Source organism: Sinocyclocheilus grahami, unplaced genomic scaffold (assembly GCF_001515645.1).
Source record: "Sinocyclocheilus grahami isolate Dianchi unplaced genomic scaffold, SAMN03320097.WGS_v1.1 scaffold358.1, whole genome shotgun sequence".
NCBI lineage: Eukaryota > Metazoa > Chordata > Actinopteri > Cypriniformes > Cyprinidae > Sinocyclocheilus > Sinocyclocheilus grahami.
Genome location: NW_015505537.1, coordinates 566,579 through 588,759, shown reverse-complemented (window position 1 = coordinate 588,759; position 22,181 = coordinate 566,579). Strand labels below are relative to the sequence as shown.

The 22,181-nt window shown below is 37.9% G+C and overlaps 1 protein-coding gene across 1 annotated transcript in view; it reads left to right on the top strand.

The window, feature by feature from the left end:
• LOC107548916 (transmembrane protein 132C-like) overlaps nt 1-21,427 on the top strand; it is a 144,442-nt gene extending 123,015 nt beyond the window's left edge. The window contains exons 6-10 of the mRNA XM_016229790.1: nt 7,552-7,757; nt 12,050-12,323; nt 13,598-13,639; nt 13,925-14,116; nt 18,432-21,427. Coding sequence (XP_016085276.1) covers nt 7,552-7,757; nt 12,050-12,323; nt 13,598-13,639; nt 13,925-14,116; nt 18,432-19,622 — 1,905 coding nt within the window. The 3' untranslated portion in view covers nt 19,623-21,427. The remainder of the gene's footprint in view (nt 1-7,551; nt 7,758-12,049; nt 12,324-13,597; nt 13,640-13,924; nt 14,117-18,431) is intronic.
• Nucleotides 21,428-22,181: the final 754 nt, after the last annotated feature.

The following is a 22,181-nucleotide window of genomic DNA, read 5'->3' as shown; positions in this document are numbered from 1 at the left end:
CCCCTAGAGTCAAGGTATGCATTCACCTTGAGAACTTAATCTTTGTTTCCAAATGCAATGACTTCAGTTTTCTCCTTGTTTAACTGAAGAAAGTTTTTGCACATCCAATTGTTCATTTCATCAATGCATTAGGAGAGGGAGTCAATTTGGGCTGTAGTCATTTGGAGATAAGGCTAGGTAAATCTGGGTATCATCAGCATAGCTGTGATAGGCAATTTGGTTCTTTCTCATTATTTGACTTAGTGGGAGCATATACAGGCTAAACAAGAGCGGTGCAAGAATTGAGCCTTGTGGGACTCCGCATATCATGGACGTCCACTTAGACTTATGCTCTCTTATACTCACATAATAACCTCTCCCTTCTAAGTATGACCTGAACCATTTGAGTACCATCCCAGAAAGCCCGACCCAGTTTTCCAGTCTCTCTAGAAGTATGTTATGATCGATAGTGTCAAACACAGCACTGAGATCTAGTAGTACCAGTACTGATAGTTTGCCAGAATCAGAATTTATTAGTCATTTATTATCTTAATGAGCGCTGTCTCTGTGCTGTGATGCAGTCGGAAACCAGATTGAAAATTGTCCAGGTATCCATTTGAGTTTAAGTATTTGTTCAGCTGATTAAAAACTACCTTTTCAATAATCTTGACTATAAAAGAAAGATTTGATATTGGTCTATAATTGCTCAAAATGGTGATATCAAGATTGCTCTTTTTCAGAAGGGGCTTAACAGCTGCAGTTTTCAGGGAGCTTGGAAAAGTCCCAAAAAGAAGTGAGGCGTTCACCACTTCTAAGAGATCAGCTTCTAAACAGTTAAGCACACTTTTGAAAAAAGATGTGGGAAGTGTGTCAAGATAGCAGGTTGATGATTTTAGGTGCTGCACTATTTCTTCCAAAAATGTTTCTATCAGTTGCTTCAAAAATAGACAAAGTATCTTCTTTTTGAAATTGCGGTCGAATCTGTCTGACCTCTGCATAACTTGAGTATGTGCTAATCGCCTTCCTGAAATTAATGATCTTCTCAGAAAAGAAGGAAGCAAACTCGTTGCATTTGCTGTCAGAGAGCATTTCACTGGGAATCTGACTTGGGGAGTTTGTCAGTCTCTCAACAATAGCAAAAAGAGTGCGAGTGTTGTAGGATATCAGACCGAATCAGACAATGTAAGATTTGATAAAGAACAGTTGAAACATGAGGAGCCCAAATTCCACAGAGGCCCAAGACACCGGATGTCGTAAATCAGATCCTGGCGCCACAAACCTGAACCAACCAGCAGCTTTGAGTAGCTCACAGCATTTAAACAAAAGAACACTTATTGACAATTCCAAGGAGATTGTCAATTTTGGGGCAAGTAATTAAGATTAATGGTCAAAAGAGATGCACGGCGTGACCATCACATGGTAACCAGTGATAGCAATAACAAGCTCTTTGAATTGACTCCCCCACTTAGGAGACAAAGAACAAACAGATTCCTTACCGACCTTTTAACCTCTGGTCTTCACAGAATATGTCCTCATCCACAGAATGCTACAGAAACTACCTTTCCATGTAAATATGCATCTAAATGACACTAAAAGGACTTGTTGTGAGCAACTAATCATTTCTATGCATAACTCCATATCATGTATGTAACCCACATGTGACTTATCAGGTCTTAATCATTTATTGTGTATGTATTTTGAATAACTATTGAATAGTTTATAGGATCACATTCATGTTTAGTATGTGTGTGTTTGAATCTTCTTGCTTGAAACGTTTCTTCCAATCAATTCTTTGTCAAATGTATCATATACTTGTTAAAGAAATCATGTCCAAAATTATATTCATATTAAAACTCGGACCATGTGCCTGATGGGATACCATTTTGATTTATGAATTGGGAGGAGGAATATACAACACCCCAGCAAAGACGACATCTAATTGGTCAAAACACCATTTGGGAGGTGTCCAAAAGCCCAGTTTAAATACTCAGGACACCATCAAATCTTAGCTCGTCTGGCTCGTCTCGCTCTTTGTTTTACTCTTAGCTCTTAGCTCATGGCTCGTCGTGCTCTTTGCTCACTCTTTGTTTTACTCTCTTCTTTTTAGTCATGGCTGTGAGCTATGTTTTTTTTATCATGCTTCTTTAGTTTTTGTGCGTGCTCTGGCTTACATGCCAGCCCCTCCAAAACCATGAGGAGAAATGCCACCTAGTCTCATCAAACTTTACTTCTATTTCTATTTCTTTAGTTTATTTTATTTTCCGTTGAGAGTTTCGTGTTTCGAGTTAAGTTTGCCTAACGCCGCATCTCCGAAAGAGTGCCGTCTAAAACTTCAACTGCAGACCACAGCTCCGCGTCGATTCCCTTTGAGCTAAATGGACCTGTTTCCCTTACAGTGTTGTTTAAGTTACTGTTTATAAGGTTTGAGAAGAATGACTGTCTAGCTGTGGCTAGTTCCACATTGAAAGCATGGAGGCTGTCTTTATAGATGCTATAGTGAATTTCAAGTTTCGTCTTCCGCCACATCCGCTCAGCTTTTCTGCATTGTCTTTTCATACTCTGTACTGCTGTTGATTTTTGTGTGCCAGTCTTCTTGCTGACTTAAGACTTTGGACATTTTGTCATTATTTACTCTCACCCTCATGTTGTTTCATACATTTATGCTTTTTTTATGTTTTCTGGTGGCAGGTTTGAATGTTCACACGCATGAATGAAATTATATGGTGGAGAGGAAGATTTTTATCAAAATAACTTTCAGTACATTTTCAGCATTATCCTCACAAAGTTCCTTTTTTTTTGCAGTTGAGCTTTTTACTAAATGTTCCTTTGAGAAGAAACAGATGCTTACCATTCAACAAAATATGGAAGACTTGGGCTAGTTGTCACGCTATTTTAGATCAGTGAATACTTAATAGTGTATATTTTCCCCATAAAACACACCTTAAAGTCTTTGCTACCAAAAAAAAAAAAAAGTTTAAATTTACTGTTTTCGTTGAACACACATTGACACATATGGGGTAAATTGTCACAATGGAATGTGAATTTGAATAGCAAAACAATTATATAACAATCAATTTATAAAACAGCGTACATTTTTTATTTATTTGTTTGTTTTATGGATACATCAAAATAAAATGGAAAAAATCAAAAAATGTAAAAGATAACACACATTATGTATATACAGTATATTGGTATTTGATATTGTAAAGAAGTATTGTAATACATTTACCTATTTGCTCACAAAGTTTTCATGTGGTTTCAGAATATGGTACACATGGCAAACTGTAGTTTATTTTTATTGTGTCATTTTCAAATTTTTAGAGCTTGACAGCCCCACTTTCTGTTCACCTTTGTTGCATGGAAACATGCTTGTTTGATTTCAACAGAATAAAAAAAAACGTGCAGGTTTGAAATGAGCGTGAGTGAATAATGACATTTTTTGTAATATCTAGCTTGAGTGAACGTCTGTTTATAAGTATCCGAGTTAGTGAAAAAATGAGTGCAGATCTGATGACCCCATGAACTGAAGAGTTTGTGACTCACTAATGACTGCTGATTGCATGCTCTGGTAAAAATAATTTTCATGGTGAATAAGCATTTAAGTGTGTTTGGAATAAGCTGAAACTACATCAACAAGAATCTTGCATTCAGATGGAAAACTCTCTGATTGATTAAAGATGTAAGACGTAAGGTTAGCATCACACTTTTGAACTCTGCGTCGCCTCTCTCTCACTCTACCTATTAATCTTTCTTCGTCTCTGTGTTCCTCTGTGATGCTGTGATCATTTGCAGAGCTTTTAAGTCCCATGTCATGAATGCAAGGCGATGCAACGATGAGCGCTATGATCAATCACAAAAAAATCAAATTATGCTAAGCTAACTACTTTGAGAGTGAACATAAGGAGAGAGAGAAAGGTTTATACTATGTGGGACTAATATCAGAAGATGTGCATTTTGAGAAATCACCTAAAGGGGAAGATTGACAGATGACGTTTTAAACTCATCATGTACGTTTAACAGGGCCAGATTCCCACACGAGGCACTATGGGAGTCTCTAACCACAGGCAGTGTCACATTTAGAACCTGGAATCTGAATTTATCACCCTCTGCAGTGGAAATGCTCTAAATTCAAATTCAATTACAGTGTAAACTCTTTGGAAGAAAGGCAAGCTCGGATGAGCGGGTAACTGTAACTTTATATCAGTGTTCATGTGTGTGCAAACTACAAACTAGTTCAGAGACCAAGCGGTTCTCGGCATTAATCTAGTTCGTGGGCGTGGGTTTGGTTTATTGGTAAGGACGTTTCAAAATCAGTCAGACTATACCAATGTACAGGCACGCAGATGTTAAAAAATTCTGCAGTATTTATGGATTAAAAGTTTTTCTTGACATATAGCATTTTTTTGTTGTTTTTTGTTTTTTTAAAGAAGCCTCTTATTTCAGCAAGGCATTTATTTGATCAAAGTAGAATACAATTGTGAAGAATATTGTGAAATACTGCTACAATTTTCCATTTTAATATATTTTAAAATGTAATGTATTTCTTTGATTGCAAAGCTTAATTTTCGGCATCATTACTCCTGATTCTAATGTGCTGATTTGATTCTTACGATACATTTCTTACTAATATAAATGTTAAAAACATTGCTGCTTAATATTTTAATATTAATATTTTTGTGGATCCGTAGAGTTTTTTTTTTTTTTTTACAATTCTTTGATAGAAAGTTCAAAAGAATTGCATTTATTTGAAACAGATCTTTTGTAACAATCTAAATGTCTTTAAAATGTCTATACTTTTACTTTTGATCAGTGTTATGCATCAGTGTTATGCATCCTATTAATTGAATTTATAAAAGGAAATAAAAATACTTTAATTTTACAAATGGAAATGACACGTGCTTGTAATACATTCCATTCAGATCATGTTGTTTGAAATTGTCCAGTATCTTAACTTTGTTCCCAATCTAAATCTACGCTCATGATGTAGTAGCAGGTTCATCAGAGCATAAGGAAGTTTAGATGCACGTGTGCATTCTCCAACATCATGCTGTAAAAGCAGTAAAAGTGAAGATGATCCCTGTGTGGGATCATCTATCTGTTTTAAAAACCTCTCTTTGTACCTGACCATTCCTCTGCAAGCAGTGAACCAGAGATGCTCTTGCCTGTCTAGGAAATTGATTCCACCCCTTCCAGCTGATGCCCACCATCTTTGTCTTCCCCTTTCTTTCTGTTCTTTCTCTTCCTCTCTCCCTCTCTTGCCTCCTCTTTGCCCCCTACCAATCTCCGTCTCTCTCTTCTCCTCACCGCGGCAGAGAAGCAAGTGCCAATTCTTCCGAGTAATTTGCGAGCTGGGCGGATGATGGGATTGGTGGATTGCGGCACCTGGCGCTGTTTTGCATTGTCAGCCAAATAATCTGTGATTTATCACTCCAGAGATGAGCAGAGAGTGGAGGAAGACACAGAACAGAAAGAGTGGAATGAATTAAAGTAGAGAAAAGAACAAAAAACTGAAAAGCAACATTCTGCTGGTAGAAAAGTGAAACTAGAGGGGCAGCCGAGATCAACACAATGAGCAAAGTCATAAATACACATATATGAAGAACAGTTATAAAAAAGATGCTCCAATTATTATTTTAAAGTTGAATTCTTTAAAAAAAACTGTTTCAATGCTATTGTTCCCTTTAATAGTGGCATTTTTGCAAAATAAGTGTTTCCATAATTATTCCATTTTTGCTGTAACCTGATGAGGTTCATATAAAATAATACTTTTTAAGCAAACTCTGAACATGAACATAACAATTTGCTTTAAAACGTAATTTTGTGGCAAAAACATGGACATAATTAGTCATTTTTATTCTATTGTTTACTATATTTATTTGCTTGGTCAGTGTTCAGTGATATGGACATGTAATGTGGTCAAGACCTGCCTGGAACTACTTTAGCCGTGCTTTCCCTGAAAATAATTGCACACCTTAGAATGTTCGTCAGCCAATCAGATTTGAGCTTCAATGGCCCTGTAGTGTAAAAATAGATCTTTTTTGTGTGTAGGAGTTTTGTTGGTGCTCAAAGTCGTCCATGTGTATGTTATTCTCATTCAAAAGGGGTTTCTCTCTAAATTCTCTCCAAATATCAGGACCTAATGGGGGCAAACACGATTCATTTTATAGAGGTATTAGAAAACCTCCAGTTGTTTTTGGGTTGTTCGTCCTTTCTTGTTGAGACATAATTTTCTCTTTATAGTGCTCCTCTCCGCAAAGAAACACTGGCCTTCATCTCTCTCTCTCTCTCATTGCCCAGTCTCCTCTCCCCCTCTCTTTAAAATAGAGACAGAGATTAAATCGATTTTTCAGTGTCATCAAATCCATGGCTCAGCTCTTTGGCTTTGACGAAGGGAAGTGTTTATACAGGTCCGTTCCGAAGTCGTGAAATAATACGGCATCAGCTGTAGGATGAGAGGAAAACTGAGAAACCAGGTATAGAAGAATGAACAAAAGACCAGTGTCAAAGAATAGCTGTTAATATACGTTACTAAAATTACTAGTAAATATACCAAGCTTAAAGTCTTAAAATCTTTGTTAATTGTTAATGTTGAGCATACAAAATTTGACCACCAGTGATAAATCTACTGCAGTACTGTTATTGGTTTTCTTTCTTGCATTTATTTGAATATTGAATGGTAATTGTCCATCTATTGAAGCATCTGTAGTTCGATTTTACAGTGTTGCGATATACAGTACATTGATTCAACCTAACAGAAAACATGATTCATAGAGTGTCATAACTGAGGCCATTTCAATTTTTTTGATTATTTTTCTGCCTCGCTACTACTATGTATTTCTGTGGGGTTTTTTTCAATACAATGCAGAAATAGTCAAATATGCTGCTTATTTGGATAAACTTTGGTTGTTTATGCAATTATCAGCCTCAGAGGAGACGTGTGATGCTGTGTCCCGGCTTCCAGAATGTTTTTATCATGTCATGTTTTTGATGTTCTGATATGGCCACATGCCACTTTAGCTGCCATTTCCTGTGCCATTAGCCTTGCGGTCCTCAGACCTGACAGTCATTTCTGCTGCTACACTGAGATGTGGCTGCTTCACGCTGGTTGTGCGTGTGGGTGTGTGTGTGTGTGTGTGTGTGTGTGTGTGTGTGTGTGTGTGTGTGTGATTTACCGGTAGGAAAATTATGGTGCTGTGTTCACCATGACAACGTCACACAGACACAGCTCATCAAAGTGTCATAAACGTCCAGCGGATACAGACCACCATTAATCACGACAGAGAGTAAAGAGGGCAAAATATAGAGAAAAGATGGGGGGAAATAAAGTCTAGATAATAAAAAAGAAGAAGAAGAGGCAAAAGACAGGGAGACTAACAAGGGAAACACTCAGTTCTCTGTTTTACTTGTTTTCACATAATTATGTGTAAAAAGTGCTCTCTCTTCAGATGAGTGTAATTGTGGCTAGTACAAGGGGAAGAATCATAGCAAATGCCACAGCCATTACAAAACCCACAAAACAATCACAACTGTTTGATCCACCTCCACTTCACCTTTCTGTTTCTTGCACTGCAGGTGTCTTTTGGTTGTGATGAGGTCTTGGTGAACGGGAAAGAGAAGAATGGGCATATCTCTCTTCAAGTGAACTTTACCTACCTCTATTTGACCAGCCAATTAGAGCTCACTGTCTGGGTGCCACGGTTACCGCTCCAGATTGACGTCTCTGATGCCGAACTCAGCCAAGTCAAAGGATGGAGGGTACCCATCATCACCAACAAGAGGTGTGTGTGTGTTTGTTTGTTTGTGTGTGTGTGTGTGTGTTTGTTTGTGTGTGCGTGTGTGTGTGCGCGTTTTTGTGACAAATGAGGACATAAATTTGTATAATGACAAAGGTATGACATAGGTATTACAAGGAGAAGGTGACTTTTCAGGACATTACCCCATGTCCCCACTTTTCAAAACGCTTATAAATCACAGAATGGAGTGTATTGAAAATCTGAAATAGCACAAAGTCTCCTGTGAGGGGTAGGTTTAGGGGTAGGGTTGGTGTAGGGCAATAGAATATACGGTCTGTACAGTATAAAAACCATTACACCTATGGAGAGTCCCCACTTTTCACAAAAACAAACCTGTGTGTGTGTGTGTGTGTGTGTGTGAGATGGCAAAAAGCGTACGTGTGTGTGAGCTGGCATATGAGGAGAAGGGCACAATGTTTGTTCAGCCACAGAGATCTATAACCATCCCTTTCATTTTCATGGTATACACTGTGTAAGTGGTGTGTGTGTGTGTTTGGATATATGTCTGTTTTTTCACAGCTTAATTCTGCTTGTTGGCCTTCAGTCTCTCTGCTGGGCCCATTTTTCAATTTGGCCAATTTCTGTCTCTCTGCTTGTAACAACAAAACCACTGTTACCACCAGGAACCACACTCGCACACACACACACACACACACATACACACACACACTCACTCTCTCTCTCTCTCTCTCTCTCTCTCTTACACCCCAATCAATGCTTCCCCCTAGGTGAACAGGAAATTTGAAGTAAACACAGTTTCAGAGAGAAAAATAAAATGAGGGAGAAAAGACAAGGCAAGGAAATCAAAACAAAAACAAACAGAAAAAGCAGACAACAAAATAAATAAAATAAAATAAAATAAAAAAGCAAAGGGAAAAAGAAAAGAAAAGAACAAATTGGATAATTGCTGGAGATCAGACACTTTTCCTTGATTCTAATTGGATAGCCAGCTGCACTGAAATATACAAGCTTAGCTTTGCCAAATATGTTATTAATTGCTTTCTTCTTGGCCCTCAATGCAACATTTGGAGAAATAAGTCATGTGCTAAAAATGTGCTTTCTGTCAGCATTTGCTCAGTCTCATTTTGTTCCAAACCTGTATGACTTTCTCCTGTGGAGATGTTCACAGTGCTCTTTTCCACACAGTGCTACTGAAGTGAATGCTCCAAAGAAGATTTCATAAAAATAGTGTGATTTATTATGCAAGAGTGAAAATGAGATGTGAGAACGACAGCAGATTTTCATTAAATAATGATTTAAATTCCCTCACACAAAGATGGCGTCTAGCGTACAGGCCATTTGGACTACTATTCTGGTACTTTTATGTTGTTTTTCTCCACATTTTTGGAGCTCGACAACTACTGTCCCAGTTCACTTTTATGGAACAGTTTTCATTTTCACAGTTTCATGTTAGAAAGAAAGCCATACGAGTTTGGAACAACATGAGGGTGAGTAAATGATGACAGAATTGTCATTTTTGACTGAACTGTCCCTTTAAGGAAACCATAAAGCACAAGATGGTATTGTTATTTTGACTTTGTATTTCATTATTCTTAGAATCATTATTATCATTTATTTCATTATTTTTCTTAGAATCTCATTACTTGTATCTCATTATTTCAACTTAGAAAACAACCTCAAATCAACCCATTTGTGTTGTATTATTGAATATTGTGATAATGCATAATGGCATTTCAGTATTTTTTTTTATAATCGTTCTGCCCTTGTGCTTAATGTCACCAGCCCAAATAATGTCACCACTTCATCGTCATACAAAAACGGGGCGCCGCTAAGGGGGGGAAGTTAGGATGATTCTAAGGGCCCTTGCACTTTTGGGGCCCCCAGAGATCTGTTTTATTAGTAGTAACAGTAGTAGTAGTAATGTAATAGAAATTATAAATGTATCTACCAAAGAGTTACAAATAAAACAAAATTTCAGCTTATTTCTGCATTTCCGGCAAACATATCTCCCCCCCCATTCACTGCATGGTTTCATCCCGTCCTACGTAGTCTAGAGTCACTGAGTGAGATCAGATGGTAAACTGTCAAATTAGAGATGTCTTCGAGTTCGAGGGGGGCAAACCGAGCCGGACGATTTGGTCAGTCGCACTTTTAAACACATTTTAGTTTTGCTATAGAAAATATACAAATTCATACTCTGATTACATAGAGCAGCAGCAGGAAGCGCGTGAGGTTGTCATGGCAACCAGATACACTGCACGCAAATTACGGCTGCGCTTCTATTTTGCCACACTAAACTTAGCAATAAACACATTGAAAATAATACACAATAAACATGTCTGTCAAAACGATCTCAGAGGAGACTTTTATTAAGCAAATCAAGGAGTGAATTACTCATCCACTGTTTAAAAAAATCCTTTAGCTGGGTTTCCACAGACAGGGTCACAATTATCTACAGTGTATGAAGCTAAAGGTTTTTGGGTTAAGGTTCATAATGTAGAACATTTTTAACATTGTATGCTGTATGTGCATAGGTAGCTAGCAAACAAGGAATACCGCTGTTAAACTAATAGTCACATTTAGCTGAGTAAGATCATGATTGACAAATGTTGGATACTGCTGGAAATCCTATTTATTATTTTAGGATTTTTTTTGTTTGCCCCAGTGAAGCATTTCTATTAATATAACTGATTAAGTAGTCAAACTAATTTTCATATCAGCAGGATAGTGTGGTACAGAAAGTCTATGTCCATAGAACAGGTTCTGAATGAATTATGTTCCGGCCCTCAAATGAAGCTAATTGAATAGCCCTGCTCTAGGGAATTGCGTGCTTCTAATTTTATACCAATAGTTTGAACAGGACCCTTTTCTATTCTAACACAACAATGCCTCTGTGTATAAGGCAAGGTAAAAAAACAAAAAAGATTGATTGTCAGTGTGGAAGACTGGTCTGCATAAAGCCAAGTCCTAATCCCAGCTGTACACCTCTGGTGTGACTTTAAAGGTAGACCTTGAGCCAAAAATTCATCACCAAACACCAATGATTTATACATACAGTGGGGCAAAAAAGTATTTAGTCAGCCACCAATTGTGCAAGTTCTAATTTTAGACACTTCCAAAACTGGAAATAAAATTTTTTTAATCCATGAATTATGTTTCCATCTTTGTTGCCACAGTTTTGGAAGTGCCCTTTTCTGTTCTAAAGAAGGGGGTGTCCCAATACTTTTGTCCATAAGTCATTGGTGTTTGGTGATGAGTTTTTGACTCTTTTTGGTCTGCATTTAAAGTCACACCTGAATTAAAATGTTCAGCTGAGATTCGGACTTGGCTTTATGCAGACAAGTTCTTCCACACTGACTGAATCAATTTTGTATTTTTTTTAACCTTGCCTTATACACAGAGGCATTGTTGTGTTACAATAGAAGAGGGTCCTGTTGAAACTGTTGCTATAAAATTAGAAGCACACAATTCCCTAGAATATCATTATATGCTTAAACATTAAAGGGGTCCTATTATGCTTTTTCACTTTTTCAACTTTAGTTAGTCTGTAATGTTGCTGTTTGAGCATAAAAAAGATCTGCAAAGTTACAAAGCTCAAAGTCCAATTCAAAGGAGATTTTTTATTTAACAGAAATCACTTTTCAAAAACTACAATAAACAACTCGTTTGGAATACAACGCATATTTTCCGGGATTTGTGATATCACAAATATCGACGAATGGGACGAGACCTGGTTGAGCTGCACTAGAGAAGACAACGAGTGTTATCACTATGTCGGAGATACGCTAGCTTTCTCAAGGCAGACGAATTTAGAGTGGTTACAATCATCTGGGTTTAAATCACGCTCAAATTGATTTGATTTTGACGCAATATTTACACTGACGCTCGCAGGCGGCTCTGGTGAGGGGCATGACATTTCCCTACCAGGCGCCGAGTGCTGCCAGTCACAACACACACTGGCCCAGCTAACCAATCACAGCACATTTCGTATTTCAGAAGGCGGGCTTTGTGTGTTTTTCGAACAACCTAGTATGAGAGCCTGTTCTAGTACACCCCCAAAACAAAATCAAGACTTTGTAAAAGAGCATAATAGGACCCCTTTAAGATTTGTACTCGTGGAAATTACTAAAGTAGTCAAACCTGTTCATTAGAAGGGGGGGTACCAATACTTTCGGGCAATATAGTGTATGTTTGGTGCAGTAGGGGGCCCAACCTCATATTCTTTCATAGGGCCCGAAATTGCTTGCAGCGCCCCTGCATACAACAGCTACTAAACATGTAGATTTCTTATCTTATCTGTGTTCTGTGTTGCCCAGGCCAACACGGGACAGTGAGGATGATGAGGAGGATGAGAGGAAGGGCAGAGGCTGTGCCTTGCAGTATCAGTACGCTCTGGTACGTGTTCTCACACACTTCGTTGCCGAGCCAGTTGGCCCTGGTGGGGAGCTTGTGCACATGCTGGGTTCCGATTGGTCAGCTGACATCACAGAGATGGTCCTGGACTTCCTGAAAGTGGAAGATACAAGCATTGCCCGACTAATTGACGGAAGGGTGCTGGTGGGAAGAGACCCGGGCATCACCAATATACAGGTAAATATTTATCTATCTATCTATCTTGAGCTGGGTAGTATGTATTCAGATTCCAAAAATTAAGTTCTTGTAATTAGAGTATATTACATTTTTAAAAAGCTCATTATCAGATTACAGTTAAATTTTCAGGGATTACATGATTACATATTTACACAATATCAGGAAATCATTAATAATTTATTGATTCTCCTTAATTCTTTTTTCTATTTAAAATTTTCCTTTCTAAAAATCCTACCGTGTGTCATACCATTTAGCTTTGACTATATTCACAAATGTCATGTAAATAAATTTGCAATTAGACCATGTATGGAGCAAATAATTGCTAAAACACTGGTGATGTATGGCTGTGAAACACCTTTAATAATTGTTGATTCTGGAAGTCTGGACAAAAATATGTAAAACCGGAAAGTCTTTAGGCATGTAATGTAATTTGCTATTTTCATGTTTATTAATGTTTCTTCATGTAAAGTATATCAATGTGGTAAATTTATGGTAAGTTTAAAGTAATCTAAAAAGTAGTCATAATACATTACTAAAAATGAGTAACCTAGATTACGTTATTAACTACAGTTCTATCTATCTATCTATCTACAATATCTAGCTAGCTAGTTTTGCTTTTATACATCTTGTAGACACATCTTTTCCAAAGCATCTTACATTGCTTTCACGATGTACATTTTATCAGTACAGTACAATATATGCATTCCCTGGGAGTCAAATTCATTCCTAATTTATTCATAGCCAGTTTCTTTGACTGCATCTGTTTGTTGAGCAGCTCAGTTTTAAATGAAGTCGGCACACAGATAAAGACCGGTGACAAATAAAGAAAGAGCCTGAGCGATAGTAACACCTCCCTTGTCAAACACACCGGAAATATTCACCCCTCATTGCGAAGATGTTATTGCATCTGAGTGATAACAAGCTTGTTTGTCTACAGGTGTTAAAATCTCAGCGGTGTTGAATGCTCATCCCAGAGTCAAGTGTTCTGTTGGAAACCCGTCGGCTAAGAGGCCCTTGTGTGTTTATGTTCATTTCCTCCGCATGTGTGGTTTTTCATGTCTGTCTGTCTCCATTTGCACTTGATCATTTTTCACATGTTGGTCCAAATTTGTGCTGGTTATATAAGACCTCGCATGTGGTTTTGAGTGTTTTTACTCTGTGTGGAATTCTCTCCAGTCCTTTATTCATGTTGTTTCTCTCCCTGTCGTTTAGGCTTCCGCCACCCCTTTGATTTCCTGCCATTTTAGTTTTTTTCCTTCTTTTCCTCCCCTCAGCTCGGGAATCCTCATGGTGTCACTCAACAGTTTGTGTCCACGGTAACAGAATATGGTGCTCGACGATGACATGTTGATTCTGAAAGCTCTTTGTGCACCTATCATACTGCCTGTCTGTCATAATAAAGCAATTGCAAAGCGTCAGTTTGTATCTCCTCGTCTTTTATAAGGATGGGAGATATTATATAATGGAAACAGGGACAGGAAACGGTTTTCAAATATTTATAGAAATTGTTTAAAATTAGTAAATTTCATAGATAGATAGATAGATAGCATGACACATGCATTTATCTGAACAATGTGATGATTGGCTTTCGTATTTCCCAGGTGATATCCCCTTTTTCTGACTCTATTCTGGCTGAGAAGACCATCACAGTGGTGGATGATAAAGTGACCATCAGTGATCTGGGAGTTCAGCTGGTGGGCTCTTTGAGTCTCTCACTGCAGGCCAGTTCCACCAACAACAGAGCCTTCTACATCACAACCACTGCTCAGGACCTGTTGCACACACCCAAACAGGTGAGAGCCATGAGAAATGGCCAACAGAATACTTCAGTTACTACTATACATCATGGAAAAAAATCATATAGGCTGTAACATTCTAAAACTAGATGTTGAGGATGCTGTAGACATTGGGGCTACTGTAAATTGGCTGGAACTGTTCTGGAACTAGAGGTTTAGGCTGTAGTGAATTGTCTTGATCATTTCAGAAATAAAATCTGACTCCACTGTGAATTGACAGCATAGCTCTAAAACATTCAGGCTGACACCAGAACCCTGCGCACTTTCAAGTTACAAATGGCCGCACCCAATCATTTGTTGAACTTTTTTTTTTTTAATAAGGTGAATAGAACCAAAAATGTAGACTACCCTGAATTTGTCAAAACATTATAGAACTTTGATGTTACTGCCCTAGTGAAAAATAAATATACTAAAATGTATTTGAAATACATTTATTTCATGCTAAGTATATTACAAATACATTTACACATTTACGTACTAAATAAAAATACCCTGCAATTGTACTTAACCATGTATGGAGCAAATAATTGCTAAAACACTGGTGATGTATGGCTGTGAAACACCTTTAATAATTGTTGATTCAGGAAGTCTGGACAAAAATATGTAAAACCTGAAAGTCTTTAGGCATGTAATGTAATTTGCTATTTTCATGTTTATTAATGTTTCTTCATGTAAAGTATATCAATGTGGTAAATTTATGATAAGTTTAAAGTAATCTAAAAAGTAGTCATAATACATTACTAAAAATGAGTAACCTAGATTACGTTATTAACTACAGTTCTATCTATCTATCTATCTATCTATCTACAATATCTAGCTAGCTAGTTTTGCTTTTATACATCTTGTAGACACATCTTTTCCAAAGCATCTTACATTGCTTTCACGATGTACATTTTATCAGTACAGTACAATATATGCATTCCCTGGGAGTCAAATTCATTCCTAATTTATTCATAGCCAGTTTCTTTGACTGCATCTGTTTGTTGAGCAGCTCAGTTTTAAATGAAGTCGGCATTTACGTACTAAATAAAAATACCCTGCAATTGTACTTTGAGTATACTATACTGGTATACTTAAAGTCTGCTAAATTGGAACAACAAATTTTGTGCTTAATGCACTTTAATTGTGCGGAAGAAGTGCTGAAGTCTAATTAAAGATATACTGAAGTTTATTTGATTGAGTTAAAGTGGAACTATTGCAAGTATACTTTAGGTACACGTTAAAGGCCGATATTATTCAGAGATCATACAATCCTCATCAATAGTGACATTAACACATTTTAGGCTTAATATTAAGAAATGTGCATTGTGCAATAGTCAAAGAACTTCCAATAAAGTTTAATTAAACATTGTATATCAGTAAGTCTTGAGCGATATGTCAGTAAATATGTTAATAGATTTGAACTATACTTAATATGAAATAAATGTATTTTAAATATATGACCTTTTTACTAGGGTGTGAATTAGATTCCGTGTTCGAGTACAAGAACTTGACTTCACTGAGACTTACTGGAACACTGCAGGACTAGAATATGCGGCTGGGAGTACAAACTAGAATTGCAGCCATGTCAATGACAATTGCCTAAAGTTTTTAGGCATCTAGTTGAGGCCGGTGTGTTAATTTAAAAGAGCACTGCAGTTTGAAAGCATTGGCTGCAAGAAAACCTACTGATGAAGCACACCTATCAACCGTCCACAGTCTGCCCTGCCAACAGTACAGATACCACTGCGGAAATAATCCAGTATGCAAACACATTCTGCAAAATGTTCTGGCCTGTGTTTGCTCTATTAACCAATGGCCCCTCACTAGAGGCACCGGCATTCATTTTGGCAGGCGTGATTATAACTGAGAAGTGAGTAGCTCTAATATTCTGCTTTTCCCTACAGTGCTGTTTGGAATCATCTGATTAAAGTATCTAAAATAGCGGCTCTGCTAAAAATCGGAATGCTTTCCCTGGCTTCTGCCAGCGTTTTCCCACGCACAGGGCCCAAGGTTAACTATGAGTGAATGAGAGTGGGTGGGAAAACACTGCAAGAGTCTCATTTGGAGTTGTTGGCAATTACGGATATTAAGAAAAACGCTTTTTGTCTCAATTGAAGAAGCTGCCAAAATCAAGGTGGCCACATATTTGGAGGCTGTTCTTGTACACTATTTTTGACACTAGCGTAGTTGATCTGCAGTTTGCGTTTTCACTCTCTTGAGCATTTGTGATTAACTCCTTACATTCTACATCCTATATAATTATAATCCATAACCTATAATTACCTCTCTTTCCTAGCATAGTATTTAGTATTTCTTAAAATATATACGACTACATGTTTAGATGAGCTAAAATTAATTTGCACAGTCTGCAAGTGCTGCTACAGATATTTTTGTGAGCTTCTTGAAAACTTGACACTTTAGTCTTAAAGGGACAGTTCACTCAAACATGAAAATTATGTCAACGTTTCCCTTTTTAAATGTCTTTCCAAACTGTAAAACTTTCTTCTGGAAATTTTGAAAAATATACATGCTTTTCTTTCCCATACATTGAAAGCATACCAGGTTTGAGTGTTCTGCAAGCATGCTTTACAGGTGTAGAACAACATGGGTGAGCAAACCATGACAGAATTGTATTTTTTGAGTGAACTATCCCTTTAAAGCAACTATTTTCAGCCCCTTAATACTGTTGAATTGTGCTTCCCTGTAGTTAATGATGACTGAAATGGAAGAATTCCTTGTTTTAGCAGTAAAAGTTATATGAATTTGAGGCTGTACTGTACTAAAACAGCACCAGGACTTCTAGTTGGGCATTCACTCTCTCCTTGCAGTCACGTGAAGAGAAAGTTTATTGTTTTGCAGCATGCCAACTTATTTGCCTCTTCCTTTATTTTTGAGACTTTTTAAAGTAAATCTTAACTTTAGGGGGGGGGGGGGGATTCTGTTTTTTCCATTTGAATTTTTCTGGATTCCTTTTTAATGGTTAAATTAAATTTTATTAATCAAAAAACATGCCTAATTAATTAAAATCATAAAACTTAAAAAATGTAACATCAATTTATCAAAAGTTTAACAAAAATTACATGTTTAGGGCCCTATGAAATGTTTTATTTTTTCCAACCTTATGTTTTATTGTTACCAAATTCTGTGTTTTAACATGTCTAATTATTTGAAAGCATAAAAACATGTTTCATTTATTCTTACAATAGCCTAATGATCTTTTCCTCAGAGATTCTGTGTTGTGTATTTAAATTTTTTAAGGCATAAAACAGTCATTTAATTTATCTTTTAATTAATGAAAATTTAAAAATATATATTTTAGGAAAATCAAGGGGATTTAATATTATAATTAAAACATTGAAGAAATATTGTATGATTATTCCTCAAAAATAAGGTTTTAATAATTTTAGTAGTAGTAGTAACCTATTACGTACATTCTACTGAACAATAGTAATATATTTCTGCCGCAATGACTTCAAGTTAAACCGAACTTTTATTTTGACGGGTTGCCGTGAATACTTTACATTCCTGTGTTTATATGATATGAGGATAGTTTTACTGAAATGAAACGGTCAAATGCTGATGAAGTGACTCTCAGAGCAGTTCTGGAGATGTTGTTCATGTATTTATGTCCTCATTAGTGAGAACAACTCAAGGGGGGTGGGGGTGCCTTTGGGGGGTGAGCCGCCCCCCTAATATAATGGCAGGGGAAACACTGAGTATATATATGCAGTAGCTATAAAAATAAAAAATTTTGAATGTTTCAAACTAATTTGGGTTTGTTGTTAAAAGGGAAACCAAAAATAAAAATGTGGTCACCATTTGCTCAGCCTTATTTCATTCCAAAATTATAACACAAAAGGAGAAATATGTAAAAAAAAATTGTACTCGCCATTCTTTCCGGAGCGAATAATTTTTTGAGTCATATCTTTTAAATGCTTTGGTTTTAGTTAAAAAAAATCAGTTTGAATGATTTCTTTACTAATCAGATTTGGTTCTCAAATTAAGCTCACTGACTCACAGACTGACTGTGCGGAGGTTAACAGGAGGGAACTGGTCAAGCTTTTCTATGTAATTACAGTGAATGGAAAAAAGGATGCAAAAGTCATCATTAAAGCAGCTCATATGACTCATGCACTATATATACTTTGCTGGTCACTGATTATCTTCTCACCCCGTTAACCTGTGACTGGATCGTTGAGCCAAGAACCAGATTTTTTAAAAAGTCATTCAAAGTGAGTGGTTATAAAAATGTGACTCAAAAGAATGATTCATTCAATGAAAAGCGAGCGGTCACGCATCTATTCTTAACCATCTCTCTATTATATTACAGGAAGCCATTATCAGTGCATGGATTCAGTACAGCGATGGCTCTGTGACTCCTCTTGACATCTATGACCCTAAAGATTTCACTGTAACCATCACCTCACTGGATGAGAGTGTGGTCTCCACCTATCAGGATCAGTTCCAGCGCTGGCCTGTGGTAGTGGCAGAAGGCGAGGGGCAGGGAGCGCTACTGCGCGTGGAGATGATGATCTCAGAAACCTGCCAGAAATCCAAGAGAAAGAGCATTTTGGCGATGGGGATCGGAAGCGTACAGGTGAAGTTTGGACAGAACGACCTGGAACAGAGGAGTGGAACTCAGAACAGTCTGGACAACAGCACAAATGAACAGAAACATAAGCTTCTAGAAGCGGATAAAACAAGTGGAGGAGATAGCTGGAAATACACAAACACCGCAATGGAACGAGAAGAGTCGGTCCTAAAGAAGGTCAGCACAACCGCAAAGACTCCGCTAACCAGTCGTTCTGGGGGCAGCAAGCAGGGTGGGGGGCAAAACAACAACCCTGTGGACTATACCAGTTTCCCAGCGCAGGTGGACCTACCTGGTGGGGCGGACAGCGACTTGACTCAGGCTCCGAGAGGTCTGTCAGACCTGGAAATTGGCATGTACGCCCTGCTTGGAGTCTTCTGCCTTGCTATCCTTGTCTTCCTCATCAACTGTGTCAGCTTTGCCTTCCGCTACCGCCACAAAGAGCTTCCTGTACTGGAGCAGGGCAACATGAACCATGCCCACGACTGGGTGTGGCTAGGTAACGAAGCGGACCTGATGGATCATCACGGCGACCACGGGCCACTGGCACACAACGATGAGTGCACTACCGCGATAGATCGCAACGAAGGATGCGAGGAGAGCAAGTACCTCCTCAACGGGAGCGGCATTCAGAAAAGTGGGTCATCACACGGACGTGGCATCCCCCATGTGCACTCTGATCCACGGTCCTGTTTGGGAAACGACCCCAGTGGAAAAGTCGAGCCCCTTAACAACTCTCCCAGTGCTGCCAAGCGCAAAAGGGTCAAGTTTACTTCCTTTGCCACCGTACTACCAGACGAAGGCGGGCCATACACCAACTCCATCCTTATCGGGAATGAAGACGACATCAAGTGGGTCTGTCAGGACATGGACCTGGGACAGTCAGCCGAGCTCCGGAGCTACATGGAGAGACTGCAAGACAATCTGTAGGAGCCAGGAAGAGAACGAAAGAAAGGGAAAGCAAGATGGCGGACACACAAAAACTCACCAGAAATGCCTTTGCACTGTGGGGGGAATGCAGGGAGATGGGGAGGGAGGAATTATTAAAGAATCGAAAGTGGATGCAAGCAGGGAGCAGGAAGGAATAAAATCCTTTGGGAGTCTCGAGTTAAGTAGGAAATTCACAAAAAGGGGAAACGGGTGAAGAGAGACTGGCACGTTCGTACTGGCTCCGCCAAGCGGTCCAGGTGGCGCAGAGTGAACAGCTGCCAATTGGCTAGCACAGGGACAGAACGCCAGTTACCGACATCCCAAATAAACAAGCCCAAACAAGAAAGGAAATAAACTTGACAGCTGTACAGAAAATCACAGTCCGTGGAAGTCGATAAACGGGCGTTGTTGTCGCTAATGTAACATAGTGTTTTGATTTATTTCGATTCAAATCATTGGGACGTATATAACAGGTCATATTTTTTTAGATAATCCCAGGGTTTTTTTTTTTTTTTTTAGATTCGTATGTAACTAGACCAAAACAGGCCCTCAAAGCACCTGGCCTGCCCCAGATCCAGGTGTGTGTTTGTTTTTTACCTCTCATTTTGTACTGTCTGTCCCTCCTGTGTGAAGTCCAAGAGAGCTGGGGTGCAAGGACGTGTGGGATTCCCCCTGGCTGGAGTCTGTACCAGCTGTATCTGCACACACACACTGTTTAAGGAGTCGAAAGACACCAAAACACAACAGTCCTCCCTCTCCATCTCTCCTCTGGGAGAAAAACACAAGACATCGATGATGAAAAGCAACATGAGAATAAAAAGTCTCCTCATGCACTGTTCATTTGATCAAGTGAATGTGGGGGAAAAAAAGGACTGAGGACTTCTTTTGAGTCCCATCGGGGGTTGTTCATTTGCACAATAAGAACAATACAGAAAGTGCATAGAGCGGCCCTCAGCCGATCTGAGACCGGCCGGTCTGACTGTCCTTACAGCAACTGACAGATGCGATGATGAACATTGGATAGACCGTGTAGAAATACAAGCCCACAAAATTGAGTTGTGTTTGTTATAAAACCATATGATTGCTGTGATAGAAAAATATACAAGAGTAGATATGGTCTATTAATCTCCAGTACGGTAAATGTATGAATGTTTCTCTTTTTATTGAGGCGAAATGTACATCGTTTACCCCCTTTTTACATGGCCGGAGCACCTGCCCATGGTTTTTACATGTCCTATAGGTTTTAAAGCAACTTTCTATTTCTGCCTCACTAACCCCAGCATTTACCCGGCTCCTTGAATCCTTGTTGTTTATATTACTGAAGAGTTGTGGGGAAGGACAGATGTGGAAACCTTCTATTTGAAAGCTCAGGTGAAAATACACTCACAGATGAACAGTGGTAGAATTCAAACGTAGGTTGTAAGAATGCAATATTTATTTGTAAGTGTAATATGAGATAGGATGTAAATAAAATGATTCAAAATTTCTTGTGGACACTGCAAAAAGGCTGTTGCCTACATTTTCACAATCGACACACAAGAGTCATGAGGCCGTTTGAGTGTATCATATTTTATGTTCAAATCTGATTTCCCCCGAAGGAACAAAAAAAGATAGGCTTTAATATGTTAAGACATGTCATGGGTTCTGTCAGAACATCAGATTCCCCATTTACACAGGGTTCGGTCTTTTCCTTTGATATTATTTCTGTTTGTTTCAAAGGTGTTTGATTTAGTTAAATCTGCTTTTTTAAATATTTATTTTTGCCGTTTTAGTTAAAGCTACATTAGAAGTAGGGTAGAGCAGATTTAATTTAATTTTGTAATTTTTTAACCATTTTCCAATTACATTTTTACCTTTTTAAAATATTTTTTTAGAGTACAATTATTCCATGTAGCATCTCAGTTGCTAAAAAATATGTATTCATTTTTAATTTATAAAAAAATAATTAATATTAATAATTTATTAAAATATTAAGTTTTGTCAGCTATTTTGTTATCAGTTATATTAAATGCGAGAACAGACTTTTAACTTTAATATTTTACCTTTTAACTTTATGCGTGTCTGTTAATAAAACTGTCCATTATTATTATTATTATTATTGTGAATTTATTAAATTTAAACCTGCTCTCTCCTATTGAAATTGTTATGATTTGTCATAAGCAACGTATGAATGCATTAATTTGACTGAAATGCTTAAAGATACACTGAAACTGAAATGTTTAAAGATTTTGACAGTCGTTTTAATGGACAACGGCAGTTTGCAACAAAAACACAACTTCATTCCAGTAGCCACAAGTAAAGGGAGGCGATTTTGAACTCTTTTCTTTTATAAACACATACCTCCTTTAGTCTGAGGTGGAGTGACAGGATGTTTTCCAACTGTCCTTATGGGATTGGTTTGACTTTTACTGTATGAAGTTTCATTTCGTTCTGGCCTTGACTCTCGGTACAGGAGAATGACTGTTTTCTTATTAAGTTTCTTGGTTTAAGCACTATCCAGTTTATTGTCCGTTGTGACTGTAAATTATGGAGAAACCATGTAATAGAATGTGAGAGAGA